Raw genomic sequence first — 19,007 nt, forward strand, 5'->3', positions numbered from 1 at the left:
GGGATGATGAGCCGGCAACATCACCTCTGATCAGCTGCCAGGTGGTTGAAATTTAAGACACCTCTGGTCCCAAACACATAACCTGTTTTTTTTTCCCCAATGAACCTGTTTTCTCTGCATAAAGCAGGACAACATTAGGGTTCTGTGCTCCATCTTCTTCCAGCCTGTGATGGGACTACGGTGGCAGTGGTCCCTTGGATGTTCTTGAACATCTTAACCAACTTCCTTTGATCGGAGATGATCGTTTTAGGTCAGCTGGTTCAACACTATCAAAAATGGCTGAACTCATCTTGAAGGTTGGGAACGTGCTGGGCACCAACCTGCTGAAATGAACTTAAGGAAGATGGTTCTAATATCCAGTCAGAATTTGGCCAGGACCTTGTAGGTGCCTACAAAAGCTGTGTAACGGACACTGATTTAGATATTATTGGGATGTATATTAACATGTAGATTTTACACTGTATGTATGATGGTGTAGCGGTACGGATTTAGGAAAATCCTAAACGAATAAACGTGCTCATTGGCAACATAAAGCAGTAATGATTTTTTTTTAAACATCCAAACCTAAAGTGGAATAAATCCTATTTAGGAACAATAGCACAAAAACAACATAGGAGATGTTTATTGTGCTGATTTGCTCAGCCAGGATGCCAGGGGGGCCGACGTTGTTCCTAAAACTCTAAAGTGTCGGGACTTTAACAAAAGAACCTTTGACAAAACCCTTCAAAGCAAATCTTCATTTGTTTTTTTTCTATTTTCAAAAGGAACTACTATGTCCGATGACAAGCTTAGTTATAGATCGGTGTATTGAAGTATTTAGATGTTTTTAATATATTTGTAAATGCCAGATTAACGTCGCTTGGATAAATGCGGAAATCTTAATACATCATCATCCGAGCTGTTTTAGAGCTTTCCCAACAGATCGAATATGATCGCCAACACGGTCCCGCAGCACTTAAGATGGGCTCTACAGGCACATCTACTTGCTAAAATCATGCGATTGCTTTTCAATCCAGGCACATAATCCCATCCTGGTCAGATAAACACATCATGGTTGAAGAGAAAAAAAATCTCTCATCTTAGAGAGGCAACATGTTTATCCTGAACAGCTGCGCGATATGGGATGTTTTTCTATCCTGCAGTAACACAGACGGAGCCGTTTTGGTGGTTACCCTGTATTTAAAAGCAGATACTTGATTTTGTTTTATTAAATAAAGCATTTCGACATAATATACATTCTCCGTTTCATCTTCATGCTTGTTTGGTGGCAGACTTGGAGTGCCGATGCACAGCTTCGACGAAGGCGGCGACGTTCTCTGGGTCCATGTCGGGGTAAAGGCCGTGGCCGAGGTTAGCGATGTAGCCCCTCGTTCCGAAACCCTCCAGCATCTTCTTCACGATCTCTGAGATCCGTTCCTGAAGGGGAGGAGCATGGAGGCAGAGGGTGAAGTTAGGCTTTAGGGGATTACCTCTTAGGAGGAGGACTGTTGGAATTACTTACAGTCCTTTTGCCAAAGTCTTTACACCCCTTTACTTTCCTCGCCCCCCCATTTCTGTCACATCACAAGCTAACCCCCTGTAGCTAGCTGACAGACCAAAACTAAGCAGTGGATTAAACATTTGAACAAATAATAAACTCTTAACTCATGCCACCACCTTTCATCCCCCTACCAGACCTGACAAGTAGAAACTACTGATTCTTCTGAGCTAAAAATCCAAACACTTTTCTTTAAGGGGAGACTTTTTCCACGCTTCCCCATCAGGTGACTTGCATCAACCAGCGGCCTCTTGGCTACATGTGTGAATAAAGCTCTCCTAGCGCCCCCCCTCAGTGCAGGTGGACAAACGTGTTTTTGTAGGTCTGCAGCTGTGCTGTAGCTTTGCTACTTAAGAATGACGGATGGAACGCAGCTCTTATACTTCACCGCTTTGTGTTGGTCGATCCCGTAAAAAAAAAAAAACTAGAAAATGCTCATCATTTGGTGCTTGTAAGAAAAAAAAAAAAAATTTGAAAAAAAAGGTTCAAGTGACCTTTGAGTGGTTAGAAGACGGGTCGGTTTGAGCAAGAAGGAAGGGTTAAATTAAAACAGAATGTGAATTATAGATGGCAAAGGCAAATAATTTAAACAGGCTACGTGTCGCTATTTTTCAGTTTCTGAGAAAAAAAAACAAAAAACTACAAATCTAAACAAAGAGGAAGTAGAAGTTACCTTTGGAGCATACAGAGCACAGGGGTCCATGTTTCCCTGCAGGCTGACCTTCCCACCTGTGCGCTCCCTGAACACACACACATATACACACACGTTAATCCTTTAACCAACAGGTTAAGTATTTGATGAGTGGAGCAGGAAACGCAAATGTTTGTTGACTCAAATCCTGCACCCAGTGACAAACAAGGAGGGGGGAAGGGGGGGGGGTTGACAGCAAATGGTTAACCTGCTGCTTTGGAGACAGCAACAGAACCACAATCACTGCTTCAACTGGATACATACGCATTCAGCAGGAACAAAGTGCAAGGAGGTTTAAATAAGCTGTGTGTGTGTGTGTGTGTGTGTGTGTTACCGTGCTGCTCGTGGGTCAATGGTCCAGTCCAGCCCCACCACCTCGTAATGAGACTCAGAAAGCTCCTCTAGCGCGTAGTGGGCATCCTTCGCAAACACGATCTGGAACAGCACAGGACGGCCAAACCACAAGACAGTTAATGCCGATCCAACTTTAATGAAATGCTGCCGCCTACAGGTGATCACGGGTCATAGCATTTGGCATCGTTTTTATTGATCCCATTAGGGATTAGGTGTTATTTTAGCAACACTATGCCAGTAAGGGAACACAAGAGACCTGAATTTGCTAAATCACAGGTACTAACGCCCGGTGAATAAATGGGATCATACATTTAGAGGGTTGCTCTTGTCGTTCCTGGTGACATGTTTGCATTTAATCAGAGGATGTGTACTGATCTAAAAGCATCTTCGGACATGGCGTCTCTCACCATTGGAACATCCTGTCCCTTCTCCTTAAGTCTGTCCTTGACGCGGCGTGCGATGTCCCGCAGGTACGGCAGGGAGAACTCCTTGAACTCCACAGGCCCCAGGATGCCGGCATGGGACTCAAACACCTGCAGCGCCTGGGGAACACAGCAATCCACGCCGTCAGGCGTTAGGCAAACCGTAGGAAAACACAGGCGTTCTTTTTCCACGTTTTACATCAAGACCAGCGTCTTGTTCCCGCAAATACGGACGGACGTCCATTAGGTAAAATTAGCCGCTGCTGGTTGAACTCTGCGCTCAGTGTTAGTCAAGCTGCTCCTGGTTCCTGAGTAACAACCCTCCCTTCCAGTTAACTTCTACGTGTGCATTAGGCGTAAGCATGTAGGCGGCGGACTCTTGTTGCAAGTGGTTGAGTAAGGGCAGCATGATGTGAGTCACTGACAGGCTCATTGCAGAGTTTTTTTTTTTTTTTTACCCATGTTGCACTGTAACAAAGCTGGAAGCGTGGTCTTCGTTCAGAAAGACGACATAAAATCAGTCTGCTGCTTGGAATGAAAGTCCTTGGCCTTTGTCATATTTCAACAAGGACACAGCAAACATGTAGATAAATTATTATTTTTTTTAACACCTGGAGGTTAGCCAATCCCCCTGAATACACTATCCCCGTGGTAAACGACATCATGCTGTGGGCTTAAGCCAGAGCAACCCTGGAAAAAAAGCGTTGACCATAAATATACGAGCCAGAGCTACAAGGTGACGCTTTCAGTCATGGTATCGTTATGTTGGTTGGCCTAGTTAAAGTCCAGCACTAAATCCAATTGAGAATCTGTGGGAAAGACTTGAAGATTCTTGTTTACAGCGAGTCGCTATATAAAATTTAGCTTGAGCTATTTTGCAAAGAATAATGAAGAAATATTTAAGTCTACATGAGTCTAGAAGGTATTTCATACCGCACCTCAAAAGGACCTGCAGCTAAAAGTAGCTCTGCAAAGTCTGGAGGCCTGAATACAAATGCAAACAACAATTTTCACTTTTTTCCCCACATTTTCACTAGTCTTTTGGAACAATTATAAAAATAAAACCATGTTAGTTACAATCGCGTCGGTCTGAGAAAGAAACTCCCATTAAAACACGTTGATGCCTGCGGCTGTAACGGTTAAAAAGTCTAACGGATATTGCTGCCAGGCTCTGTAGATGCTTTAGAAAGTATAATTATATGCCTGCTATAACCAAACTACAAAATGTAATCCTCTAGACTCAACTGTAACAAGGAAGCTTTGCGGGTTTTTTTTTAGGAAATCAAAAGGAAAATGCCGAGTCAGCTGCACTTCCTGCTGATGCTAAGAAAAACGGTTTCCCTGAAGACTGTAGGCGGGAGCTGCTGCAATCAGCGGATGACGTTTTCCCCCCCGTACCTCCCATCCACTGCCCTGCCCCGTGTGAATCACGCTCCTCTTAAGTGTATTTGGAGTGGCGGCGCGTCGCGTCACTGCGTGTGCTCTGACCTGCGCACCGGCGGCGACCTGACCCAGCAGGTACTCGACGATCACGTCCGTCAGCATCCTCAGCAGCAGGTGGCTGGGCTCGGGGTGCCGGTACAGCCAGCGCTTGGCCTTGGAGTGGGTGCTGGAGCCTCCGCCTTCGATCATGTACGACATCAGGGTCCACTGTGGAGCGACAGCGGACACAAGCGTTGTGAACACCGCACGCTGGACTTTTCCCACGCGTCAACAAGGGATGGGCCTCGGCCCGCCTCTCACCGGAGCTCCTGTGAATCCGATGAGGGGAACCTTTCCTTCGATCTTGTGTCTGGTCAGAGTGATGGCCTTGAAGACGTAACCCAGATCTTTGTGGACGTCCACGTTGGGCTGGAGGCGCTGCAGGTCCTCGGGGTCCTTCAGCGGGTCGGTGAATGTCGGACCTTTGCCAGGCAGCATCTGGACGTCCAGACCCATGGCCTGGATGGGGAAACGACACATTTAGACACTCATCCATATACATTTATCTTCTGGTGTGTAAATATTCTCATAGTAAGATCCTGCTAGGCTGACTATTAGGGCTAGACCATACAGAAAAAAAGCATATCGGTAGAATAGAAATCATATGAATTGATAATTAGAAACAAATTCAAAACATATTTTATGTGCAGCCCTGACCATTTCATGCTGTTGCTTAGCAACCTATTTTAGATATAGTACACACAAACACTGAATTCAAACTCAACCCTTTATTCTACCAACTTTTTATCAAAGAAAAAAAGAATGTGTGCTCTGTGAAGGGGGCGGAGCTTGGTCCCTGGGTCTGCGTTTCTGATTGGTTGGGAGGATGTAATGACTAATATTAACCTACATGGTTAAAATGTGAAAGGAAGGAAAACTGTTATTCTATTGAACTTTTTATTGACCCTTTTTTTTCCTATCATCGATATACGTCTATGGATCGATATATTGTTATTAAATTATCGTCCAGCCCTACTGACACATCCAAGTCTACTACTAGGGCAACGTGAGACACTATAGGAAAATGAGTTGACCTAAAAAAAAAAAATAAAAGGGAAAAACTTAAAAAAAAAAAAAAAAGTGAAATTTTAATTATAGCGAGCTGATGTACATCACATCATTTCTTCATTATCAGAGCCCACAGCATGACGGAGACGTTGTGTTTAGGGTCATGTGGCGTGTTAGCTTTCTGCCAGCACCGTAGAACAATTAGTTCAGCTTTTTATATCTGAACAGCAAGGCTGTATTTATTCTGAGATGAACTGACACAAAGGAAGACTCTGATTTTTCTGATTTTTATAAGTAAAATATGTAACCATGTACTCTTTTCCTTCCACTTGACAACGCCCACTGAAGAAGGTGTTTGTAACGTCACAAAATGTGGAAAAGCTGCTACCTTTACCAAACACTGTACAGACACCAAATTTCTTTTGTGGCCTGTTAAAGACGGTTTACATGAAACAACCTGAGAAAAACAGCTTTAGCTAATGGCTGCCCTACCTGTGGGATGACGAGGATGTCGGAGAAGATGATGGAGGCGTCAAAGGGAAAACGTCTCAGAGGCTGAAGGGAGAAAAGATTAGAATTTTAGGAGGATAAAAAAACAACAACGTGATTATTAACCTAAGGAAGCTAACGGCCCAGTCATGGCTGGATAATGACGGCGGGTAAATTAAAGTTCTGTTCTTTAAAGCTAATTTGTTCCAAACTTCCCAAATGATCCTTCCAACAAACGTGGCGAAGCAAAGCTAATCCACAGCATCCATTAACTCTGACAGAATAAGGACCCCCCCGCCCAAACACACACACACACCATATTTACTTATCCTTTAACTTTCAGTAACAAATAATCCAAAAATAATATTTTAATGCAACCTGCTGACGGAAACACAGAGGAGCATTTTCAACAACAGAACCGTCCTGGTGGCGGTGTCGTTCCAACCGGACCAGTCTTGGGTTTTACCTGCAGGGTGAGCTCGCAGCAGGCCTCGGGGGACCTACACGTGTCAAAGAAGTCCTTCCCTGCCCGGACCTCACGGAACTCTGAGGATTAACATTCAGCAGAAGAAGAGCGGTTATGGATCACCGCGACAACGACAGACAAAACAATCAGTCCACCCCCCCCCCCCCCCCCCACAACACATCGGTACCTGGTAAGTATCTCCCAGCCTGCCTCATGCACCACACGGGGACGTGTTCGGGCTCCTCTCCTCGCGCTGCTCGCAGGAATGTATCATTCTTCAGCTCGGGGAAGTCTTTGGGGCTGGGTGGAAGAAACATCCAGTTAGAGACGCACAGAGGAACCGAGCGATGACCTCAACCTGCTGATTTTCAGCTCAACGAGGCCCCCGGACGGCCATCGGAGCCAGAGAAACGGATCTTTTGAGTGCGGACGCTGTTACTAAAGGGAAGCAGACTCAAAGTTAAAGCGTTTATGTCGATAAACGGAGTCAGGGGAAACAATGAGAAGCAATGAGCCGACTGCTCTAAGGCGCAGGGAGACGTGTTCATTCAGGCAGGGAAGCAGGAGAGTTTCAGCAGAACGCGTCACAGGAAACCCGGCCTCAAGATTAGCCCGATTCCTCTGTGACATCTGCAGTTTGCTGAAGCTACGAGACGGCAGATACCAGGAAGGCAGCGGATCGGCGCCGTTTTAACCTGCAGGGAACACGGCAGGTCCGACCGACGGCGTACAAGGTGGAGTTAGGAGATCTAAGCTTTCTGAAAACAGGAAATACAATTAAAAACTCCCCCACTTTTCTACACTCATTTCTGGTTACAGTTACTGCTCCCACTGACTGAGTGGGTGAGCAGCATTTGTCACCAGGCGCTGTTTGGCTGCCCTGATAAGGAGATCAACACCAGTAACATCAGCCGAGCTGTACTTTTAGGTTTTAACTTTTGGATCTGCTCAATGGCAGAATAACGGGAAAGCAGATTTTTGGTGTACATGAGCACACCTCTACTTCCTCTTTGTTTAGACTTGGACTTTTTTTAACTGGATGGCTTAGTTCACAACTTACAGGCCAACAGTTCGTTGTCATTTTAGGCCCGTTTCTGCGGACGTAACCGAGTCAGGTCTGCTCACTGACATCTTCTGCTCCCAACGTTCCCGATGGGTCTGAGATCAGGGATGCGTCACCTTGCAGTTCTGGAGACATTTTGTAACCAGTTTGGTGACGTGCTTAGGGTCATCATCCCTCTGGAGCTTTAACTTCCTGGCTGATGTCTTATTGAGTTGATGGTGCTCCAAAATTGCCACATAATCTTCTACCTCCACGATGACGTCTGCTTTGCTAAATGCGCCTGCCTGCTACCACCCCCATTCTCCACACCTGGGCAGGTACCCCCGGGTTTAAAAGCCCCCCCACCCCCCCACCCCCCCTTCAACACGTGAAGGGAGATCATTATGGCCAGTTTTAGGAGAACACAAGACATGTCTCCAACAATTAGGGTTCTTGTCCCTGAATCTAACTGAAAACTGTAATCTGGATTTTAGGGAAATGGCTTCTCCCTCGCTGAGTGGCCTTTCAGCCCACACTGGTTCCCCAGCGGGTGCTGGCCCCCTCTCACCAGCTTCTTCTCAAGGTCCTTTTGCTTTGGTTCTGGCTTTCATTCCTACCACGATCTGTTCCGGACACGAAACCCGTCTCCTTCCTGAACAGTCTGGTAACCGGACCTTCTCACGGCGGGGCAATGTGGCTCCCTCTGACCTCCAGGAATCGTCCCCACTCAGAGGGTAAACCAGATTTACAGAGGTCCACGGTTTCCTTCCTGATATCTTGTGACGTCTACATGATGTCACGCAAGGAAGCAGCGCGTTGCCCTAGACTAGAAGAAAACAAACACCGCTTCCTTGTGTGACATCATTTTTGTGAAGCCTCTGGGCTTTCCTGAATCGTTTTAAAAGGCACAGATGACGCAAAAAGCATGAATGATCATCAAAAAAAAACCCTGCTGCAGCCCCCCTCTCTCCCTGCAGAGAGACACCCTGAGCCTCCTGAGCTGCCCGATGGCAGATAACCCTCCTCTGCCCCCTTATCTCCTGCCAGCAGCAGAAGGAAACGGTTGAATCAGTGGAGGAGGAGGAGGAGGAGGAGGAGGATGGACCCCAACTGTCATCACCACCTCCTCAGCATGTAGGATATAATTCAAAATAACACTCAGGTGGTGTGTTTAGATATTCGTTCAACTGAAGACTTTAAAGTAATTAACTAATTACTCTGTGTAAGTAAACAAAACAAGAAATAAACTAAGAATGACCGTTTGTATTTAAAAGAGTGTAATGCGCGAGGAGGCTCGCTGATGCTTTCATAAGAATGACATTAGGGTTTTCAGAAAGTTGCTGTTTAGACAGCGAGAGGCTAAAAACGGCGGCGCTGGGCGTCAGAAGGGCCGAGCAGCAGGAGCTGTAGGTTACTTACAGGATAATGTCGTCCTTACTCATGTCTGCGGGGCTGAAGAAGCGACGGGTTGACCTAAAAGCTGCTCTGGCTGCGTCTCAAGTCGTCAGTTCGAATCTGCGGCTCGTCATTTAAACTGGCCCTGCTGACTCGGAGAGGGGACGGCCATGTTGGAAGACCACGTGACCTGTCACCGCGAGGTAGCGACGTTTCAAAATAAAAGCGTTTCTCTCGTTCAGTTATTTATGTATTTCTTTATTTAATTGTGGTTCTTTTCCCCCCTATTCAGTATAGAGAGCCGTTTCGTTCGAAATAAATAAATAAAATAAACCCTATTAATGCATGATTGATAACTATTCCATTACATAAATAAATGTATCTCCATGAATTAAAACATTTAATTTTTTTTCCTAAAAAACAAAAACAAACTAGATATTTGGTTTTAGTTAATGGGGACATTTTTATTTGATTGAATATTAATTATTTATTAATATCAGTATTGATTTAATTTTGAATGAAACGGCTCTCCGTATTTCAGATGTTACAAAACTGTTATAAAACAATGACATAACGGTTCTGTGGCTTTTTCATCTCATTTTCGTGTTTGACAGAAGTCAGGTGCCAGAAGTTTGTTTGCTGCTAGCACCCGACTTCTGAATACTGCTGCGCTTTATGATTTGTAACAATACAATAAAATCTGTTCCAATAATAAACTCTGTTTCATCGTCCTTTCTCTCTCTGTTTTCTGAATTGAGGTTCAGATATTTAACCACTTAAACAACAGTGGTTGTGATCCCAACAATTGGTAGTTGAAGACCATAAAAGGCAACTTTAACAACCTCTAATCCATGGGTGGGGGCGCTTCTGCCACCCCTATCAAAATTGCCAGCAAATTGTATAGATGGTACACATAAATTACAAATTAAAAAGTAATTAGCACACCAGTTCTCTCATAAAACGAGACTGACTTTTGTTTTTTCACCAACCCCATTATATTGTGGGTTTATTTGTGATAATTTATTTGTGTAAGTCTAAATTCATAATTTTTTAATGGTGAGGGATGCTTGTCGGAAGAGTGTCTATGTATGGGTTAAAGGTTTTGGCTGTTATGCGACTTTGTGACAGTTTCTTATTGGTTACTTAAGCATTCTCCTTGAGGCACAGCTCTCTGCGCTCATGGCCAGTCCGCGCTTTTTGTGGTATTTTTCATCCATTCAGATTCTTCAGCAGGCACAAATGTAACACACGATGTAAACGCAAGACAGACAACAGCAACAAAAAGACCAGAGACAATGGCAACTGCAAAAGCAAATTTGGGAATTTATTTACAAAATAATAACTTTGCGAGGCTTTCGCTGGAGGAAAAAAAGCGGATAGATGAATTCGGACCAGGCTGACTCTACTTAAAAATTCAGAAGCATGGAAGTGACTGAGGGCAGATGAGTTTATTGTTGCATCCATTGTTGTGTTTTAATTCCCAGACTTCCACCCATCCACACCACCACCACTGTGCACAATGATAAGCCTTATTAATATTTATGCTTTCTAATTAATATACAATAGTATGTCATATGTTATTCAATTCAAAAATACTCTGGTAGTCCCAAGGGGAAATTAAATGTTGAATTAAATGCTACTGTATAAACTCATAATAGTTTCTTCAAGTTGTAGATGCTGAAGGCTGCAGACAGGAAGGATCTCCTGTAGCGGTCTGTCTTACAGCCGGTCTGGAGATCTGCTCTCTGACTGAAGACACTGTTGTTGTACAACAGTCTGATGAAGAGGATGCTCAGGGTTGTCCATAACTTTCTTAATTTTATGAAGAATCCATCTTTGCCCAATCATCTCCAGAGGTTCCAGAGGAGTCTCCAGAACAGAGCCGGCCTTCTTTATAAGCATGTTGAGCTTCTTTAAGTCAGTTGCTCTGATGCTGCGACTCTAACAGATGATGGCAGAGGAGATCACACTCTCCACAACAAACTAAGAGAGCATCTCTGGCTTCCTAAGGAAGTAGTTGTGTCTCCAGTCCAGTTTGTTGTCCAGCCGGAAACTGGGGTATTCGTACTCCTCCACCATCTCCACTTGTTCTCCCAGGATGGTAATACAGTTGAACCTATTCCTGTTTTCTCCTGAAGTCCACAATCATTTCCCTTCTTTTGTTCACATTCAGGATTAGAGGAATGTTTCCACATGATGCCACAAAAACGGTCCATCAGCTCCCTGGACTCAGTTTCCATCCAACAACTGCAGAGGCAGCATTACATTACACAAGAAAACTGAGGAAAATTCAGCAAACCACTACTAAATTACAACGGGAGGTTACGTTTAAAGACTAAATGTATGTCAGACCAGCTTCTAAAACTGAAACGTATACAAGAGAACATGACAAAAACTTCTGCATGTAGTTATTTTTATTTAATACATCATTTACACTATCTCATTTAATACCAAACATGAAGCTCAATATAATATCTCATGCTTTCATCATCGCATAGAAAAAATAATATATTCCATTCTGCTAAATATCTTGAGTTTGAAAAATGACATAATCCGAGGGAAACCGACGTCTCCTAGGCCACTGTGGTTATTTACTAACCTGCGAGGTAAATAACTTGTGGGGTCTAGGTTTTAAAGCAGCAAATGAATTTGTTCCGTAATTGCAGCTTCACACACACACACACACACACACACACACACACACACACACACACACACACACACACACACACACACACACACACACACACACACACACACACACTGGTCACAACAGAATGACACGACAATCAGCATATAGTCAGTCCCAATTATATATCTAGGAGACAGCAGTGCCCAAAGGAAGATATAATTACAACTGTTTCTCTTTTAAATGTAGTTATTCATTTAAAAAAAAAAAATAAAAAATTTACACAATGAATTCTATTGTTCGGAATATGCTGAAATATTTTAGCTTTCACACTGTGAGAGACTGGGTGTATAACTACAAAATGTAATTTCTAACCAAAACAGCAAAATAAAACAAGGGAATCCGGCGTACATCAGAATGAGGGAGATAAAAACACAATGTGGAGGTGATGTGAAATGTCTTTATGTGGCTTGAATGTCTTTATGGGACTTCCTTCCAGCTCGGTACGGCTACGCCTGCTGCTGGTACTGTCCCTCTGTTGCAGTGTAGAAGTCGTCCAGGACGCTCTGAAGGTACTCAAAGGTGGGTCTGTCTTCGGGCTTGTTCCTCCAGCAGGACATCATGATCTCATACAGCTCGGAGGGACAGTTTTCAGGCTGGGGCATCCTGTAGCCGCGCTGTATGGAGGACATCACCTCTGCCTTGGTCATGCCTGGGGACGGTGCAGATACGGGTTAGGCGCTTCTGTGTCAGGGGGGAAATGCTGCTGCAAAAGCTGCTGTGGACACGTGTGACAGTACTGGGAGTAAAATGAAGGCATGGGAGCAGTAGACGTCAGCGCAATACAAGACAATGTGATGGGAATGATAACAGAGCCACACACACGTGTTTTACAAACAGGAATAAAGCAGCAAACGAACAAAGTCTGCAGCTGATTGGGCCGTATTTGCTGTTTCTCTCTCCAGTATAAAGTAATCCAGAGAGCTATTGGTGACATTAACTGTGTACACTTGGTTTTTCCTCTGACGTAGAATACACTCTCGGCTCAGAGCTTCTGTGTTTAGCTGTACCTCTTGACATGAGAGAGACGCTGATTGAGGCATTGCGGCTATTAGGCGTGCTATTTTGGACATTCTTTCAAGAAGAAAGCACTCGTAGCTCTTTGCTCATGTGTTCAGCTGCTTTTCTTTCCAAGAGGCTGCCGCTGACGAAGCTATAGCTGCCAGCGTCTGCGCTCTCTTTGTTTTTCTGTTCTGTAAACCGAGTTGCTTTGAACTGAATGTGAACAATGTTTAGATTCTGTGTTATCAGGTATGAATTAAGAATGTTTTGTCTCGTAACGTGCCATGAGAGGACATTACATTTGAGTTTACACTATTGAGTTGAGTTGAATAAGTAAAAATCGCAGTTCTGAGGAATGAAACTGATGTATCTAATTCATTTTAGTTTTACCTCTAAACTCCATCCGGTAGAACAATAAACATATCAATCGCTAAAGTCAACCAAAATAACAAAAATGTCCAGCATTTGGAAAACCTATGCATAAATATAATTGATTTGAGGCTGTGGAGAGAGCACCAAAGCACTGTTGCTGTCCTTTAAAATGTTAGCATTTACACATCTGTAAAACAGATGTAATGTTGTCTATCAGATTATTAATTTAAGACAACTGTGACTCACATTAGATCTATTGCTTACCTGGATATGGGATTTTCCCGTATGTGATAATCTCATAGAGAAGCACTCCGAAAGACCACATATCTGATTTGATGGTGAAGGTGCCGTAGTTAATAGCCTCTGGAGCGGTCCACTTGATGGGGAATTTGGCACCTGGGAAAGTGGAGAGTAAAGGGATACAGACAGAGAATATTCCATCAATAAAATCTATTATTGATGTTTCTAGTTTGCCTATATGTAAATAATCCACTGCATCCTCAGTCCCACACAGCTCACCTGTGTGTCATGGAAGTTTTAGTTTCTATTTACACAGACACATTTATTTTTGGATTCCTGTTTCTGTGGTTTCAGTGTCTCCTGGTTCCAGGTGAGTGGTCAGGAACCTTTCATTCACAACCCCAGAAATTAATGCGATCACACTACCAAAAAAAAAACAAAAAAAAACACACCTTCTGTTCCGAATTCATTTTGTACTGGAAAATCCAGATGCATCAATGACATGGGTTACATTTGCTATGCTAATCACTGTGCTATTTTGGGTCTTCACTTTTCAAATGCCACTCGGCAAACTCTAACTAGGCTTTTGTGTGTTTGTGTGTGTGTGTGTTTTTTTTTATCAATCTGCTCCACCTTAAACAACCAACAGATGGAATCCTGCTGAGGTATTTTTTCTCCGAGCAGTTTGTCTTGTCTTTTGGCTTTTCAGACTAGAAAAGCCAAAGATTTAGGTTTGTTTGTTTGCTTGCTTTGGACTTTTTCTAGTTTCAGCCTGTCACCTCTCAGGACGCCACTATCCAATCAGCTCAGTCTCCTCCCAGCCAGCACCTTGCTCTTAATCAGATCCACCTGCTGCACTAATTAGTCATCCCTGCTCACCTGTTCACATGCCTATTTATAGCTGCCTCAGTCATCCACTCACTGCCAGAACATCTCATCTCGAGTGATGTGTCCTGACTCCACCAGTTCCTGTGTGCTCAGCCAGCTGGACTCTTCTGATAAAAGTCTGCGTGCTGCACAAGTCCTGGCACACATTTTAAATCATAACTCTGTGTTTGGCTGAAAATCGGGTCATCCTTTACACTTTGTGAAGCGACCTTTGGGTTCTTTCAGGGCCCTTTTGATCAGTGGCAGAGTGTGGCTGATTCCAATAAGGTTTCTGCTGGTTCCAAACTCTAATGATCCCTCTTTATAGTTATCAGGGCGGGGCCTCTTTCTTTTTAACTCTTGTCTTTCTCTACACTTATCCACACTTGTCACCAGAGAGTTTCTTTGTCGCCTAAAATACAATGTAGATTTGGAGATTTCACACCAAATCAAATGCTTTTCTTTGATATACCAATCCAGGTTTTCTCGACTGTCATTTCAGTAACACGTGATGAATATGGTGATTTTAAGTTTAAATTAGTGAATCAAATTGAATGTACACTATATATTTTCTGAAGTGGCTCAATATGTCCAACCATCTGTTCCACAGCATAAATAAAAAGACAAATATTACTTGTATGAGAGCAAAATGGAGCCTAAATGGAAACTGAAACTTTGATTGGTGGGGTTCTTAAATAAAGAAAAGGCAGGATTTTTATGTTACCTAACGCAATAGCATTTCCAGGAAAGAAGAGCTTTTATTTTTCGGCCACAGTGTATCATAAGGATTAAAGGAAATGGCTCATGTGTGCCGGGAAAAACGTCCTACAAAACAGAGAAGTGACGATACACTCGTTCTTTCATTCACACGCAATGCTTACCCTCCCTTGCAGAGTACTCATTGTCCTCTATGACTCTGGCCAATCCAAAATCGGCTATTTTGCAAAGCAGGCTCTCAGACACGAGGACGTTAGCAGCTCTCAGGTCTCTATGAATGTAATTTCTCTTCTCTATGTATGCCATGCCCTCTGCTATCTGAAACACAACAGGAAACAAGTGTGTTTGCACAGAGCAATTATGAAACATTTGCTGGAAAAGAGAAAGAGATCGTTCAGTGATGTGCAAAGTAAAACATACAAAAAAAACCCAATAACAATAAAAAATAAATAACTTATTCCTTGTATTCATGTCATTGTTTCACACCGTCTTCAACAGAAACTACTGTCCATTATTTGACTTGGCTGACAACAAATGTAGCATTGTAGCTACTTCTTCAGCTTTGTTGCTAAATTAAGATTCTAACTGCATTTGTAGCTTTGTAGGAAATTTAGTTTTGGAAATAAATTAGTTTGATCACTATATTTGTAGTTTTGTAGCTCAGATAGTGATGAAACTAAACTTGTATATTTGTAGCTAAAATAACTGTAAAACTAGACTTGTAGTTTTGCAGCCTAATTAGTTTAGTAGCTAACTTAGCTCATAGCTAAATGAGCTTTGCAATAAAAATTGTAACTTTGTATCTAAATAATTTTCTGTTACAAAAATTGTAACTTTGGGACTAATTGAGCCTCAAATCTACTTGTATTTATATGATTAATTTTAGTCTACAATCGAAACTATTGTTCATGGGTTGGCTTGACTAAAAAGTTTGTAGATTTAGTAGCTAAACTTGTAGCTAAACTTTTTTAGCTAATTTAGATGTATAGTTTAAAATTGAAGGTCATGGTTACTTTAATTTTAAGCCAAACCTGACCCTTTCACTTATAATTATTATACAGTGAGTATCTCATACTGGCCCATACCTAGAGTGGAGTAAAAAAAAAACTTGAATTTAGTACAAAATTCTTGAGTACAACATGAGAAACAAAAGAATTACCTGCGCTGAGAAATCGATAAGTTTTGGTAGTTGCTGTCTGCTCCCTGTGTCACTCTTTAAAAAGTCTAGAAGACTTCCTAAAAACAGAAAGGAACACCATAAGACCTTTAACTGCGTGTATGAGGATACAATGGAATGATTATTTGAACTTTCATATGAGTATGGATATATTAGCTATTGGTGTAGTATCTCAATATGCCAGTTCACAGCAATCTAAAGAGTCCTGAAAAGAATTTAATTGTTTGTTTTGGTTTCTGATCTGGCAAATGAAGTGACACAGCCTTTCATTCAAAAACTTACCTCCTCGTTTTATTTATAAAGCACATTTAAAAAAAAGCTAATTTGCCAAAGGGCTGTACATACATGACGTACAGCATGACATCCTACAGACATTAAAATATTTATAACATAGAACAAAGACAATTATGAGAGCATGTGAACTCACAACTGGTCAAATGATATTGAAAAAATATGTTTTCTGAAAGGAAACTTAAAAACAGGAAGTGAAAATGTCATTGGGACAAAATAAAAGGAAGGCGAGGCTGGAGTAGATCTGAGAGGTAAAGACACGCATGGCTGTTTTAAACATTTATCAGCTAACATTTAAATGTTTAAATTAATCCTGTGATACAGAGGGAGCCAGTGAAAAGAGGCCAGGATAGGTGAGATTTTTGAGCAAGCTGAAGATGTGATAGAGATGCTTAGGTGACACCAGACAAAGTGCATTATAAGAGTCGACACGACATGTTGGGAAAAAGACATGAATTATTCTCTCCAAGTCATGCCTTGACAAAACTGGCTTAAGTCCCATGGCTTTGTTTGTGTTTTCTGTGTTTCATGGTAAGCATGCACATATATCAATGTCTAATAGTAAACTATAGAACTGACTGTAATTGAATGTCGATCATTTACTTTCATTTTGAATGTTCTGTACCAAATCTGCAACCTTCATTTGAAGTTGCCTATTTTCTTATATGTATATAATGTAATGATAGTCTATTGAAAAAAAATGGTTATGTGAGTTCAGTATGTATTATCCAACAGCAGGTATTTTAGTCTATGCATGGGTCACAACATGACATGTTTCATGACAGCTAACTGACCTGAACATGACTAATGATCTAAAATAGTCAAAACATGCCAGAGAATTAAATTATATTTCATGAAATTTTAGCATTTTATTATTATTATCTACCTCCATAATGTATCATAGTATGAAGACAATGCATTTTTTTGGCAAATGTGAAGTAGATAAACATGAAGTTGTTGTATTTATTTGAAACAGTTGGGATTAAATGGCAACGTGTGGGTATAAAGAAGCAGGCTGATTTGGATGCATTTCAATGTTCTTTTTGATAAGACTGTAAAATAACAAAACTGCAGTTACCATTTGCCATATATTCAGTGATGATGTAGATCGGTTCTGTCTTGGTGATGACGGCGTAGAGCCGCACCAATCTGTCGTGCTGGAGAGTTTTCATGACGTTGGCTTCTTCCAAGAAAGCCTCAACTGTCATTGTGCCAGGCTTCAGGGTCTTCACTGCCACTTTGGTTGTGTTGTTGTAGTAAGCTGATAACACCAAGTATAAAAAAAAACAAGACATGGGGGATAGAAAACACAATTACAGATCCATTTAAAAAAAACGAAGTAAGCTGTTTATTCATCCTACGTTTTTAGTTCCCCGGTGACACTGATAGTTTGAATAAAGCAAACTTTTTCAATATTCAGGACTGAACTGTACACTACATAATATTCCTTATGTATGGCCATGGGCCAAAGTTGTGTTTGTGAAATACAAACAGCAGGAAGGAAAGTGTAGATTAATGTTGGATGAAAGCTGGGAAAGTTGTCCCAGTGGAACACCTGTGTCTGTTTCCTAAAGACTCAACACAAGCCTGATAGAGAAATAAATAAGCTTCTTTTAACATATGATTCTGTGGCTCATAATGGCAAAATCTTATCATATTAATAAAGACATAAATCAGTAAGAGCTATATAACAGGCAAGTTCAAGTACTTTGCCAGTTGTGTTTGTTGGTGAAAACCTTCTTTAAAGGTTATATTACAATTACTGTTAGAACTGAAAAAATGTAGTTAATAAAGTTTGAATTTAGAATGACGGGGAAGTGTGTGCGGTATGCTAAATTTCTTTCACATCAACGTAATAGTGAATTTTGACCATATGTGTTATTGCACTACTGGGTGTTATGTTGGGTCTTACGTTGAAACTCATAAAAGTTTTAATTGCATTGTTAGATTAAAAAATTTGTATGGCAAGTAATTGCCATTTTCTAGTTTTGATTAGGTATCTCCCCTACTGTAACTTTATGTTCCCTCAATTTCTGTGTAAGTTTTTTTGTGATTGACAAAGCTTGTCTGTATGACTCTGATAAGTTTAAAGGGCAAGAAGGAAGATGCTGTATCTCAGCATTCATAATCAACATTATTCACAATGCTTTACATAAAAAGTAAATACATGAAACAAATAGGCTTCAAAGGGCTATTGAATAACAGAAGTAGCCAAGATATAATAAGAGTGAAAATGAGCCTAAATTTATGACATATTCTGAGGTTCTATGCTTCACTGAGTCTAGTAGAGAGCAGATCTCTAATCTTGCTCTTTTGGAACCAGAAAAAATGACGTCCAACTTTTCTACATTAAGTAGAAGGAAACTGACCCATCTGCTTCCTGACGTTATTGACAAACTGAATTAGTGAATGTAAGGGACTGTTTTTGTTTGATGACATATGTGTTGGTAAGATAAGTAGTAATGCTCTAAAATCAGATCTAGAGAGGAAGCATAACAGTACCCATAGAACGGAGCTTTGAGGAATTGCTCTGCTTAGATTTTTAAGTGTGAAATAACACAGAGCGTCTTAGCAATGTAATAGAAAACATCAACCACCTTTCTAGCATTTCAGTTTGCTTGTTACGATTAGCCATGTCAAACTCTGCACTGAGACCCAGAAACACAGAGACAGCTGTATCTCTGTTTGGATCCATCTCGTTTAAGCTTTCTCCGGGCTATGATGTGGTTAGAAACCCAACTGAAAACATTAAGAAATTAGTTGTTT

General features: G+C 41.7%; 2 protein-coding genes across 3 annotated transcripts in view; both read right to left on the minus strand.

Moving 5' to 3' along the window:
- Positions 1 to 1,159: 1,159 nt before the first annotated feature.
- Positions 1,160 to 9,086, minus strand: LOC105936457 (uroporphyrinogen decarboxylase). Its single transcript, XM_012877334.3, has 10 exons — positions 8,911 to 9,086; positions 6,637 to 6,749; positions 6,450 to 6,529; positions 5,987 to 6,049; positions 4,748 to 4,945; positions 4,493 to 4,654; positions 2,990 to 3,124; positions 2,563 to 2,663; positions 2,211 to 2,277; positions 1,160 to 1,416 (listed from the first exon to the last, which is right to left on the minus strand). Exons 1-10 carry the CDS (start codon positions 8,931 to 8,933, stop codon positions 1,252 to 1,254), a joined length of 1,107 nt encoding a protein of 368 aa, XP_012732788.2. The 5' UTR covers positions 8,934 to 9,086; the 3' UTR covers positions 1,160 to 1,251.
- Positions 9,087 to 11,282: 2,196 nt separating this feature from the next.
- The window catches only part of lyn (LYN proto-oncogene, Src family tyrosine kinase), a 33,004-nt gene continuing 25,279 nt past the window's right edge, over positions 11,283 to 19,007 (minus strand). For both annotated transcript variants that reach the window (XM_012877318.3, XM_036129204.1), the window contains exons 9-13: positions 17,320 to 17,502; positions 15,933 to 16,009; positions 14,938 to 15,091; positions 13,214 to 13,345; positions 11,283 to 12,227 (exon numbers count right to left, since the gene is read on the minus strand). In XM_012877318.3, coding sequence (XP_012732772.2) covers positions 12,025 to 12,227; positions 13,214 to 13,345; positions 14,938 to 15,091; positions 15,933 to 16,009; positions 17,320 to 17,502 — 749 coding nt within the window. In that variant the 3' untranslated portion in view covers positions 11,283 to 12,024. The remainder of the gene's footprint in view (positions 12,228 to 13,213; positions 13,346 to 14,937; positions 15,092 to 15,932; positions 16,010 to 17,319; positions 17,503 to 19,007) is intronic.

Source organism: Fundulus heteroclitus, unplaced genomic scaffold (genome assembly GCF_011125445.2).
Source record: "Fundulus heteroclitus isolate FHET01 unplaced genomic scaffold, MU-UCD_Fhet_4.1 scaffold_146, whole genome shotgun sequence".
Classification (NCBI taxonomy): Eukaryota; Metazoa; Chordata; class Actinopteri; order Cyprinodontiformes; family Fundulidae; genus Fundulus; species Fundulus heteroclitus.